A 13,304-nucleotide genomic window follows, 5' to 3' on the forward strand; every position below is an offset into this window, starting at 1 on the left:
TCAAGTGTTAGTAAATGGAACAAAGATGTTTCTTTTTTAATTGAATGCTGTCAAATTTTAGAAGACAATGAGTACCTTCTATTCACATGCAAACTTACAAGAAATACATGGGAGAAATTAAGCCCTTTTTGAAATTTCACATATAATGGAAAAAACATAGTATTGGGATTTTTCTATGAAATACGTAAAAAAAAACACAAAAAAAAACAACAACACACAATTAGATTAAATAACATGATTTCCTTTATTTCTTTCACAATCTATAAATACAAAATGAAATGTAACATTGTTAATATGTCTGAGGAAAACCTTCGAATGATACTGAATCACTGTCTTTCCATGCAAAACAATGTTCTAAGAAAAGCAAATAAAATAATGGCTAATTTTTATTTGGATGCAAGTAACTCTCTTTAGGAAATAAAATATTAATCGAAAGTTTTTAAGATAATAGAAAGCTATCCGGTGTATAGGGAGACAGTCCCTCAACACTTTGTTTACTTGAGGGCAATGCTGGATTGTAAATAAGGTGTGTCCTACAGATAGACATTGGTAGCTTTCGTATATCGTTTATATATAATGTTTTCATATTTCATTTTTATATATTGTCCATTACTTCATAGCTTTCTCATATCATTTATATATTAGATCAATTTATTTAGTACATTAGTATATATATATACTTACGCACTGGTTTGACAATCTTGCTAGGCGGTGGGTGCCGTACGTCGCTGGTTCGACCCCGGACTGGGGCGAAACTTTCAGTACCTACTTGTGATTATTTAGTGCTTTATATATTAATTAATTGATTATCACATGTATCGTTTAGATCCTAGGGGTAAACGTAAGGTTGGGTGTTATAATTGTTTGTTTGTGCTTTATATTAAATATTCTATACAATTGCATCGAGAGATCTACTCTCCTTATAAAATATCTTAAACACTGAATGACACAGCGACTGTGTGAGATTGCATCAGTGTGTATACGTAGCGCTTTAGGAGCATAACAAAACTTCCTTTTTAGGGAAGTCGTTGGGGCCATGTGAACTTACGCACTGGTTTGACAATATTGCTAGGCGGTGGGTGCCGTACGTCGCTGGTTTGACCCCGGGCTTGGGCGAAAATTTTCACAATATATATATATATATATATCTATCTATCTATATATATATATATATATATATATATGAATGTATATATATATATATGATTCCAATAACCTGTACTGCTTTCACATATAATTTATATAATATATCATGTATATACATATGATATGTATTGATTTATTTAGTATCAATTTATTTAGTACAAGATTTTCATAATACACTATTTTGTAGCATCCATACATCATTTACGTGCAATTATTCATTACGAACATTATTATGTGCGATGTATTATGATTTGAATACTTTCATGAAAAATATAATGTTCAATATTTGTTTTGTTATGTGTGCATGTATATACTGCAAATAAATGAGAAAAAATGTAAAAAAAAAAACAAAAACAAAAAACAAAACAAAAAAACAACTCACTATTGAGAAAAATTGATTTATCATAAATTTGTTATTTAAAAATAAAGAAGAAAATAAAAACTATTTAAGAAAAAAGCTATTTATATCAATGAGTCAGTCTGCTGTCCTTATATATTAAATTATATGCATTATGCCCTCCACCTTTATGTACTTGTATTAGTTACAATGGTGCATCAAACTTGGTACCGTGTTAGTTTTACATGATGAACCCTTGGTCGAGGCCTCTGCTGGTGGACTGTTAGTCCCCGAGGGTTTCTACAGCCCAGCAGCTAAGTACTTCTTTACTAGCTTGAAAATACGGATGTATATTTATGGTGCATCAAAATTGGTACCGTATAAGTTTTACATGTATATACTTGTACCTTTGGCAATGTTGTTTAAATACTAACTTATATATTTATGTACCTCGTGTACCATTGTATGAATGGTTTAAGTGAATAAATTAATTGATTTAAAAAAAACTATGTTATTCTTTTACCTTTTTATACTTAAATCTAGAATGATATAATTGGCATTTTTATCCTTTTTTCTTTATATATAACAAACTCAAAGGTATTGTTAAAAAGTACAGCAGTCCCCCTTGTATTGGAAACAACTGAACTGAAAAAGCAAAGATCAATAGGTAGTCCAGCTCAACAACCCACATCATGATTATTGCATAGGAATTTTGTGATCATCTTGCTTCCATTCAGTTCTTGATTGATAAACACACATATACTTTAATGTTGTCCATCTTCAATACAATGACACCAACTGGATGATATATGATAGTGATGAAAATAAACGGATGGAGAAGATGTAGAAAAAGAATTTATACGTGACTTTAACATATGTATTACATTTAATATAAAAGAAATTTAAAGTAAATACCTCGTGTCTAGTTTGCCAATACAATCTATCATCGGGTCAAATGCTGTCGCACGTGTTTCATACCGATTGTTACACCTTTTGGCACACTGATTTCAACTACGGTTTACTCCGTTTATTTGATCAAAACATCGGCCTCACGGTGGTGTGACCGGTCGACAGGGTATGCGTATTCCTCCTAGTCACCTGATCTCACATCTGGTATGTCTAGGGGCCCGTTTTTGCCCAAAATGTTGATTTTCTATTCCTTTAGGAGTTATGAGATTGATCACTGTTCGTTATTTTCACCTTTCATTATTATATTCTGGATTTTAAAAGTTCGATTATCTTTACATAAGCAAAAAGCACGAAAGGACCATTCAAATTTTATAAGATTTACAAGAGTACAGCAATCATGTTTGGTTAAAAATGATACTATCTGCATTTATTTACATGTTCTTTGACATCATGCTTTTATGTTAAATGTCGTTTTGAAATGTCGGAATGAAGAATATGCAATACAGTTAAGTCTACAAATGAAATTGGTATGACAATGAACTGTTTCGTCATAGTAGTTGAAATGCCTTGATGAGTCCATATTTGGATATGTATACAGAAGATCTGTTTTTATGATCATATAAGATATATCGGAACTGTCCTTATTATACACTTCAAATATTCCCGTTTCCCGTTTCCATGATTTGATTACACTCATTATAGCATCGTGACTAGAAATAATCCGGTGAAGTTTGTCGTTTGGTTGGGATTTGCGTCAAAAAAGCACATACGAGGCATATGCCAAAGAAGATATTAGCTGTGCATCTTTGAAATCGGGAAAATCAAGGTATATGAATTCTTGAAATTAAAAGTAATATATAGATTTATATTATCCAAAATATAAGTTAATATCTGAACAAGTAATTTAGTATCATAAAGAAAAGTAAAAAGAACGCCTAATATATATATATATATATATATATATATATATATATATATACATGCAGAGAGAGAGAGAGAGAGAGAGAGAGAGAGAGAGAGAGATGTTCAAATAGAGAAGTAAAAATCTTGTTCACATTACCTAGATCAATTTTGATGTTCTAGATATGCAGCCATATTTAGCTTTATGACATACTAGAAAAATGATCTTGGACTAGTTTTTCTATATACAATCAATCTAGTCTCATTTTGTCCATGGTTTCAATAAATGGATAATTACTTACTCTGAATTTATTATACATGTCCATATTTTCAATGTGTGTTCAAGACCATATATTTTTTTAAAAATTAAATGCAAAGTATGCAGCATATGTATCATTTATATGATATTAGCTCTTTACAGATGTACACGATATCAACAAGAATGTGAACTTTTCAAAGAGTGAGATATAGATCAATTTTCCACATCTTTAGAGCAACCAGTACAAAAATGTACTTGCAAGGTAATTTTTATAATCTTAAACATATTCCAATCAGGTACTGAATATACATGTAATATAAGGTAATATTTACACCTAGTCAAACATTTGTTTTTTATTTTAAAAAAAAATATATAAAATGTATAGGCTGTATGTTGTGACATTTCGAAATTGTGTTGAATTTAGAAAGTTTTTTTTTACTCACATGAACTTGAGCACTTGTTGACTCAGTTACACGGATTATCATCTACATATATGCCTATGAACTCTAGCAAATTCTAAAATTTTTCCTCAAGAATAGCATTAAGTCTTAGCGTTATATTAATTCTTTACAATTAAAAAAAAAAACAAGGTAAGAAATAAGTTTATTGATTAGATTTCGACTTGAATTACTGTATACAGTGAATACATGTATTTCAAGTTTCAAGCCTTCACTAATTGCAGGATCAAGTGATAAAAGTAGGTGAGGGTTCGGGGTGCATATAGCGTAAATATATTTCATCTATTTGGCAAACAAGAAATTTCACAAATTGTAGCCACTCATCTTATTTTCGATGATAAATTCTTTAAAAGGGAACATATATTCTATGCATATTCATATCGATTTGCGAAATATGTGAAAACATAAATTCGTGTAAACACAGAATGAAAATGAAATGATGCCAAAATACCTAGAAAAATAAATATCTTAAATTTGGTAAATATACCAATATTCTGTGATAATACAACCAGCCGCAAGACATTTGACCTACTGCCTGAATTGAATAGTTGACCTTGACCCAATAACTGGATAAATCCAGTAGGTGTGTCGAAGCTTGACTGGCTGTCATGTAATCCCCCATAGGCTCCTTTGCAGCTGGATTAACAAGAATGAAACAAGTTTGAACATTTATTAATTGTAATCAGAAATAGGATGCAAATTACATATGTAGTGGAAAGGGTACATTCAATTTTTGTAGGAAACTGGGGAGGTGGCTAGTGTGTCACGTTGACTACCAAAGAAGGGGTAACACAGGGGGCTCTATGTGGACATTGGTGCCCGAACTTTAACGTGTGACAACGTTCTAAGGGGGTAGATATTTCTGTGCATCTAACCTGTCTAATGCGTTCTACTTGTATCTGGTTTAAACAAAAAGTGGACCCTCTTAGATTTGTCCAACATGTATCAGCCTGTAACATCCCCTCCCTTAGTAAATGTAGGAGGTGGATGCGGCCCCAGCTATGAACAAGCTCAGAGCCATACGAATTAAAACATAAGCAACTTATTCAAGAAATTACTATTTTCTATAAATATCCACTGACCCTTCACCTACTTAAGTGGTCGTCTGGATGGTACACGTGAAATACCTGTCCCTTCTTTCGTAGCAGTTTTGAAGAGAGCCGGTTTTGGCGCAGAATAAATTATCAACTACCCCACCGCACTCTCCAGTCCACCACAGATATTGGAACAATGTCCGCAAGAACAAATTTGATATTGATTTTTTTCTTTTAAAATATGTTAGCTTTTTTTTCACAATGCATGCTTTAAACTGGAGGCACTTAATCTTGAAAACATCTTAAACCAGGGTTTAAAAGGAGATATTTAAATAGTGAAAACCAGAAATTGGAATGTTTGCTCAATTTATAATTTTGTATTCTTATAGATTTTAAGAAATTAGACATTTTTCATTATCTTCAACTTTATATTTTAAATGTCTCAAATTCAGAGAGTCCCGGTAATTGAAGAGGCCATAGAACTTCACTTCTATTTGAAATTCTATCGAAGATGAGACCAGAAAATGGGCTAATTATGAAATGGAAGGATGTGATACTTTGTCCAAATGATTGAAGAGTATAAGAGGCATTCGTATTAGATACATAAAAACAAAACTGCTTACTATTTGTCTCTGTTTAGTGAACCATAAGTGACAAAAGAGTTAGATAAGTTACATGAGTAATACGTTTTGGTTCCAGTAGAAAATCTGGATTCCTTAATTTTGTTAGGGGATTGTCAGATAAGCAATTGGAAAAGGGAGACTTCAAAACCATAAAATACCTCCAAACGAAAGTTAAAATTTAGCATACTTGCTTTATCTGAAAATAAGAAATTCATATAGTTTCTATCTCAACTTACAATTTTCCTGATTATTTTAAAACGTTGTTGAATGGATTTAGTTGCCTTCATTTGTATGCAAGGTGAAGGTAACGAACAGTGATCAATCTCATAACTCCTATAAGCAATACAAAATATATATTTCGGCAAACACGGACACACCAAAGGTGGGATCAGGTGCCTAGGAGGAGTAAGCGTCCCCTGTTGATCGGTCACACCCGCCGTGAGCCCTATATCCTGATCAGGTAAACGGAGTTATCCGCAGACAAAATCAGTGTGCCAAGAACGGCTTAACAATCGGTATGAAACACGTCAGACAGCATTTGACCCAATGCGAGGTTGTACTGACGAAGCAGATCGTTATAACGACCATAGAATTTGCGAAATGCTGACTTCAATCGAGACTGTTTAAATCCCTGTACCATCAACTTGTTTGTCAGTAGCTTACCTTGATTTAAAAACTGACTATACGCAGAACAAGCTCTTGCATATTGAATCAGTTGAGATATATAAACACCATATGCAGGTGATAATGGAATATTGCCACATAAATATGGGAAGTTGACGATGGAGAAGCAGAAATCAACCCGTTTGTCATACAGTTGAGTTGTCAGTTTGCCGTTTATGACGTCATATTTACTGTGTATGGAGGATAAACCGTGTCATTAATTTATTACATTTTTTTTTCTATTTGGAAGATCGTTTTTAAGAGCAATTCTCTGTAAGGACCAAAATATTGGGGCACGCAATGAAAAATTTTCCACTATAAATGTCGTCATTCAATTGAAATACATAAACTCTTTAAAAAATATTGTTACACTTATTCTGAAAAGTGACTCGTTTCCATAGCAACGGGCTATTTATATAGAAAAAACAGGAAAATTGGAGTTTTGGGAATTTTTCATTCCAATTTATTACATCACGAATAATTGACAAGGAATTTTATGCTACATGCTGAGACAAAGTAGTAACAATTTTTATCAGTATGTAAATTTATCTGGAAATGGTATCATTATTGTAGCACAGCTCATAATTCAGACTCAAATGACCAAAATTTTGAAGTTTTACTGTGTACTTTGACCAACTTCTGAGCAAAAAGCCAGCCATATGAAAGATAATAAAATATAAATTTCAGAAGAAGGTAAATAAGTTATATAATGCAGATAAAAATATCAATGGGCAAATGACAATTTATGATAGAAATTTGGCATGGAAAATTTGAATTTGTTGAATTTTGCACATTGAGTTATCTCCCTTTGCGGAATTTCTAATGTAGGAGATAATAAGTAGTGGTATTGTTAACAGGAGGGCAGAAAACATGTGTTTTTAGGGTATTTTAAACATCTTTGACCATTACTATATATGTACTGGATGTATTCAAGTGTGAAGGAGTTGATAAATACACACTGCGTGTAGTGAAGAGGGTTTCCTGAAAAATTAACTTAATTGAACATGAATTCAAAGCTCAGCTTGTGTCTACATGTATATGTATATATATATATATATATATATATATATATATATATACATATACATGCACCCGGTTTACGCTGTTATATGGTTCGTTCTGCATTTTCCCATTTATTGACGGACGCTTGCAACCGACATGTTTATTCAACAAACACTGCTACTACGAAAAAAGTGTATTCATGCCAGATGGAGAACACAAGTTTACGTAAGTACTGCTTGTAGATACATTGATAATGTAACATTACCTCACAATGACACGTTGTTTCTCAGTAAATTATTGATCATGCAAATGCATGCAAAATTCATGTTATTTCACTGGGCCAGGGTGAAAATGGAATAAATATTTTCTAAAGGAGATAATGCTTTTGAGACAGAAGAGGGGGGGGGGTCAGTTTCTCTCTCTCAAACACCTTCCCCCCTCCTCTCTCGTGATGATAATGTTTTTTTAAAAAAAGAAACAATGTGTGTAAATTATTTCAATGACCACATGCCTTTATAGTTTGAGATGAATTTTATTAAATTTTGACAAATTGTGCGTTTCTTTTCTAGGATCCGTGTTGGAAAATGGAGATTCTAGAGAATTTATCGAATTCAAGTGACAACAATGATAAGGTACATGCATGTGTTATTGTATTACTTGAAATGTTTGGTGCACCTGTATAATATGTGTACAGTTGTTCTATTGACAATGCATATCTATATAAATAATAAACTATCCCTTCCCATAATTATTTACCATATACCTAAATTTCAAAATAATTTGCTCAAGGTCATAGATAAAAGAGAATAGAATCATTTGTTGCTGCATCACTTTTTGAATTAGTCAATGTCAAGGTTTCAAAATATTTAGAGCTGTAGCTTTGTATCATAGAGGCATGGATCAATACACTAAATGCACAAACATGTACTTACAGGGGGACCAGAAAGTGTGCATGAACCATAAACCGAGGTCACTTGCAGATATCAAATAAAAGACGTGATAGGGGGGGGGGGTGCTGTATGTAATCCAAGACCGTCAGATGTTCGAGGTTAATATTGGATGGTTATGGTTGTTTGTTTTACATTCTATTAAAAAACTTTCATTATATTGAGATGTCACTAGCTGTAGGTGAAGTACCACAAAATTAGAAATATACTTAGCCCTCAAGGCCGTAGAAATGACGGTTCTTTAACGTGCCACCGTCTGCCATGACACGGGATCTCCGTTTTAAAGGTCATATCCGAAAGACCAGTGATTTGCACTTTTCAATGCCAAACGTTTGACAAATGAGCAATCATTGTTAATTGGAGAAAAATCCTGCATTCAGGCATCTTCTCAGTAATGCTTGATGTATACATGTACATGTAACTTTTATTTGGTTTACAACAATTTTCAAATGCTCTGGACTACCCCCCCCCCAAAAAAAACTTCACTGTATAAATTTTAATCTTAGCCTGAGATTGCACAACATATCTTTGAAAGTTAAAGAAATGAAGGGATTAGTAGAAATTGAATGATTTTTGGTGTTGTTGGTTGGTTGCTTGATATTGTCTAACGTTTTCCACTTACATGAAGACGTCATCATCGGCAGTGAAAAGATTGCAAAATTTAGGTCAATGCTCGCCGGCTGGGCCCTTTGAGTACATGTAGGAAGGGATCTTTATCGTGCCACACCTGCTGCTTCGCCTTGGGTTTTGCGGTCTCATCCGAAGGAACACCTCCATTTAATCGCCTTTTGCGACAAGCAAGGGGTATTGAGGTCTATTTTCTATAATTTTTGATAAGGTGAAACTAATAAAATGACGTAAATTTTAAGGGTTTTCGGAAACAAATGTAAGTGTTCCCAGTAAAAGTAATGCCCCTTAAATCTGCCACTGCATACACTACCCACCATCAATAATTATACACATAAGCTTTTTACACATTTTGGAATGAAATATATTCAATATAATGAAAAGGAGCTGAATTCACTATGTATAAATTTTAATTTATCTCAGTAAAATAATCATTTATTATATGTGAAACAATATTGGACATTCAATATTTTTGGCTTAGTCTGTTAAATTGTGATATTTATTTACTTTCGGTGAAAAATCAAAAGATCTTATAAAAGTACATATTAAATACACAATAATATGTATAAGAAAATAGTTTGAATTTTGTTCAAGATAAAAGTTAGCATTATCTCTTTTTAGAAAATTCAGAAAATGGAGTATTTTGATTGAAAATAAGGACATAAACAGTTAAAAGACCAATAGAAATCTGTATCTATGATGTAACGCATATATTGTATGCGCAAGTAACTTATTTTGATGAGTGTATACTTATTTATGGTGGGCAGTGTAGGAATACTGGAACAATTGCACATGCAAGGTGAAGATAACGAACAGTGATCAATCTCATAACTCCTACAAGCAATACAAAATAGATAGTTGGGCAAACACGGACCCCTGGACACACCAGAGGTGGGATCAGGTGCCTAGGAGGAGTAAGCATCCCCTGTTGACCGGTCACACCCGCCGTGCGCCTCATATCCTGATCAGGTAAACGGAGATATCCGCAGTCAAATCAGTGTGCCAAGAACGGCTTAACAATCGGTATGAAACACGTCAGACAGCATTTGACCCAATGATAGGTTGTATTGACGAACTAGATCGTTATAACGACCATAGAATTTGCGAAATGCAGACTTCAATCGAGACTGTTGAAATCCCTGTACCATCAACTTGTTTGTCAGTAGCTTACCTCGATTTAAAAACTAACTATACCCAGAACAAGCTCTTGCATATCGAATCAGTTGAGATATATAAACACCATGTGCAAGTGATAATGGAATATTGCTACATAAAGGTGGGAAGTTGACGATGGAGAAGCTGAAATCATCCCGTTTGTCATACAGTTGAGTTGTTAGTTTGCCGTTAATGTCTACTTTCAATAAAATATCTAAGTATGAAGCAGAAGTGGACGACTCTGTGGTGTCCTTTATTTCGAGCTCACAGGGATATATCAAATCGACATATGAATGAAAGCTATCATTGTTAATAGACAAAACGTCATCGATATATCTAAAAGTCGAATTGAAGGTCACAGCGAGAGATTTTTTCTTCTCACGTAGAAGTTTTTGAATAAATTCTGCTTCATATGAATATAAAAACAGGTCAGCTAACAAAGGAGCACAATTCGTGCCCATGGGAGTTCCAACAGACTGTTGGAAGACCTGATCACCAAAGACCACGAAGATATTGTCAATGAGGAACTCTAGCATATTTTTTATTTCAACTTCAGAGTACTTGTGCGTGGAATCAGAGTGGTGTTTAACAAAGTAAGTTTTTGAATGACTGATCACTAGATATGAATATTTCCGTTTTCCGTTTTTGCACATGTATTGGAAAATGAATTTTTATTAATATTTTTTACATGTATCAGATATAAATTTCTAGTAGAAAACTTATCAAGAATTGGAATATATTGTATGCATATGTGTTTGTATGTGATATGTATGTGCAATGGATATCTTAATTCTACATGCAGTTTTTATGTGATTTAGGTTATACGTTACATCAGCTAATGTCGACTAGCCCGACATACATAACCAGGATGCACAGTCAGAAGGAATCCAGAGTATTCAGATTTGTCAAGTCAGTGTGGATTAACCCCAGTTTAATGGTTTTATCAAGACTTAAAAGGTTTTTTCCCCAACTTTTGTCAGTGCACAGCAATGCTTTACAGTAGCATTAGGAAGCAAACAATGTGAACTTTCATTATCTGATCATTGAGCAGAAGACACAAAGTGAAATCTTACAAACATGTACTTAAGTACTGTGTTTCCTACTATGTAAGATTGATCTATCTTATTTATTTAATTATGATTCAATTTCAAGGCGAAATTTACTGTCATTTTTCGTAAGCAATACTAGGAAATATTGACAATTTTAGGTAATAATTTTAGCTGATCTTTTCTAGGAAAATATGATATATAGAAAAAACATTTATTTAATGTCTAAGAAAATTTCTTTTTTGTTAAATTACCCTATTTATACATGTGCCTACTGTAACCTTGACTTTTGGCATGGACGACCTTCAAAGAACTAATTTTATTTCTTCTGAAAACATGTTCCCTTTGATCAAGATGCAATAAGTAATAAGAAAGTTACGATTATCTTTTTAAAATGTAGTTTTGTAGACGAAATTCAGACTTGATTCTTCAATGCATTTCTAATTTATTTAGGTTTTTGGGTTTGTTTTTTTGTTTGTTTTTTTTTTTTATTTATTTTTTTTTTTTTTTTTGTTAATTTAAATTTTGAAAAAAAATTGAGATAATGAAATATGGTGAAAAATTGCTATCATTTAAGATGGTATGGGAAGTTTGTAGTCGGCTGAAAATTGCTACAAGGCTGTGTTATATATTTGACAGAAGAAATTTGGATTAAGTTCTTAAATTGTAAAATTGTATGATAATTTTAGGTCAATATTTACTTTGAAAAAAAGTGGATGTAAAGCTATAAAATTGAAGTCTAATATTCAATGCTAAAAGAAAACACAGCAAATATGCACCACTATCTTTATGTTTCCTGCTCTCCGTGTTAAATCTAATATTTAAAAGAATGCATATTTAAAACTGATTTTGTTGAAAGGGTTGCTATGGCAACTATTTTTTTTTTCCAGTTGATATATTGATACCTGCAATTCCGAATTAAATCTTATTTTGAAGTTGAATTTGAATATTCTAATTGTTGAAACTGGCTGGTTTATCAATTCAATATTAGACATAATTACATTGTTTTTTCAAGAATTTTGTTGCCATAGCAACCGTTTTATCAGTTATATTTTGATCTCTTTATGTCAATTTTACTGTTGAAAAATTAGTAATCAATCATTTTGATAAGATAGTGTTGTGGTTATGTGCATAATAAAAATGTATTCAAACTTTAATAAAGAAGGAAATTTGAAAATTTGAATTTTATGCTTTTTTTGTATATTTATAGAATTTTCGTATATGATTTGCTCACTGATTTTATTCCATAATATGCAATACTGAGATTAGTTCTTTGCAACTATAATATTCATATTGCTGTAAGGTGCTGGCTTTTCCTGTGAATATGTGTTGAACATAGCAATTTTCATCAATTTTTGTGCACTTAACAATGAGCCGTTCAGATGTGTTTCCATGACAACCTTAGCTAATTCGTTGTTAACGATAAAATACAAACTTATGTGAATTTTCAGCTATTGATATGTTAATTTACCTATACTGATTTCAAAGACAAAGAAGAGTTGCTGTTAATTTAGTTATTGGGCTTGTAAAAATGTAAGTTTTTACAATTATAGCTATGAGTGCCCCCAATGGTCAAAATCCACTACCACGGTTTCCATGGCAACCGTGCATCACACTGACAAAATATGTTTGATTTCTGTCATTTTGTGGGTTACTTTCTTTAATCTGTAAGTTTTATCAAAATTTGAGACCATGTGTGCCGGACCCCTTCAGAATTATTTTGGTCGTTACAGAGAATTGCTCTTAACATCTACAAATTATATTTTTGTATATTTTCTATGTGTTGTTAAGGCTATATTATAGTACAACTTAAAGCATTACAAAACCACAAATATTGATACATAGCTTAATTTGGTAAATGTTCTAACAAGCTCCTATCTTTGTTGTTAGTGAAAATATTATCAGCTTTGACGGAAACATTTCAAATGTACTGTGTCATAATATATGTCAAAAGTGATGTAAATCAAATGAGGATTCTCAACAAATCAACAATTTTAAGAAATGTGAAATATCAAAACCTGTTTGAAATTGATCTTTTAAACATAATGTTGGGATGATTTTCCATCCCATGCTTGATTTTCTACAATATTCCTTTATGATCATTGCTGACACGCATGGACGAAAAGATGACAAAACATGTCCCAATTTTTACTGTCTTATGCCTCGTTCACACGAAGAATTTTATTCACATTAAACAT

At 32.4% G+C, this 13,304-nt stretch overlaps 1 protein-coding gene across 15 annotated transcripts in view; it reads left to right on the plus strand.

Annotated features, from left to right (window-relative positions):
- The window catches only part of LOC130052780 (uncharacterized), a 57,566-nt gene that overhangs the window by 15,018 nt on the left and 29,244 nt on the right, over nt 1-13,304 (plus strand). For 2 of the 15 annotated variants that reach the window (XM_056158739.1, XM_056158742.1), the window contains exons 3-4: nt 3,095-3,218; nt 3,714-3,813. The exons of 11 other annotated variants lie outside the window; for them this stretch is intronic. Coding sequence is in view for 1 of the 4 variants with exons in the window: in XM_056158742.1 (XP_056014717.1) it covers nt 3,801-3,813 (13 nt within the window). In the remaining 3 variants the exon portion in view is untranslated. Of the gene's footprint in view, nt 1-3,094; nt 3,219-3,713; nt 3,814-7,793; nt 7,964-13,304 lie in introns of those variants that run through there. 2 more of the 15 variants (XM_056158741.1, XM_056158747.1) reach the window with 2 other exon arrangements.

Source organism: Ostrea edulis, chromosome 3 (genome assembly GCF_947568905.1).
Source record: "Ostrea edulis chromosome 3, xbOstEdul1.1, whole genome shotgun sequence".
Lineage (NCBI taxonomy): Eukaryota > Metazoa > Mollusca > Bivalvia > Ostreida > Ostreidae > Ostrea > Ostrea edulis.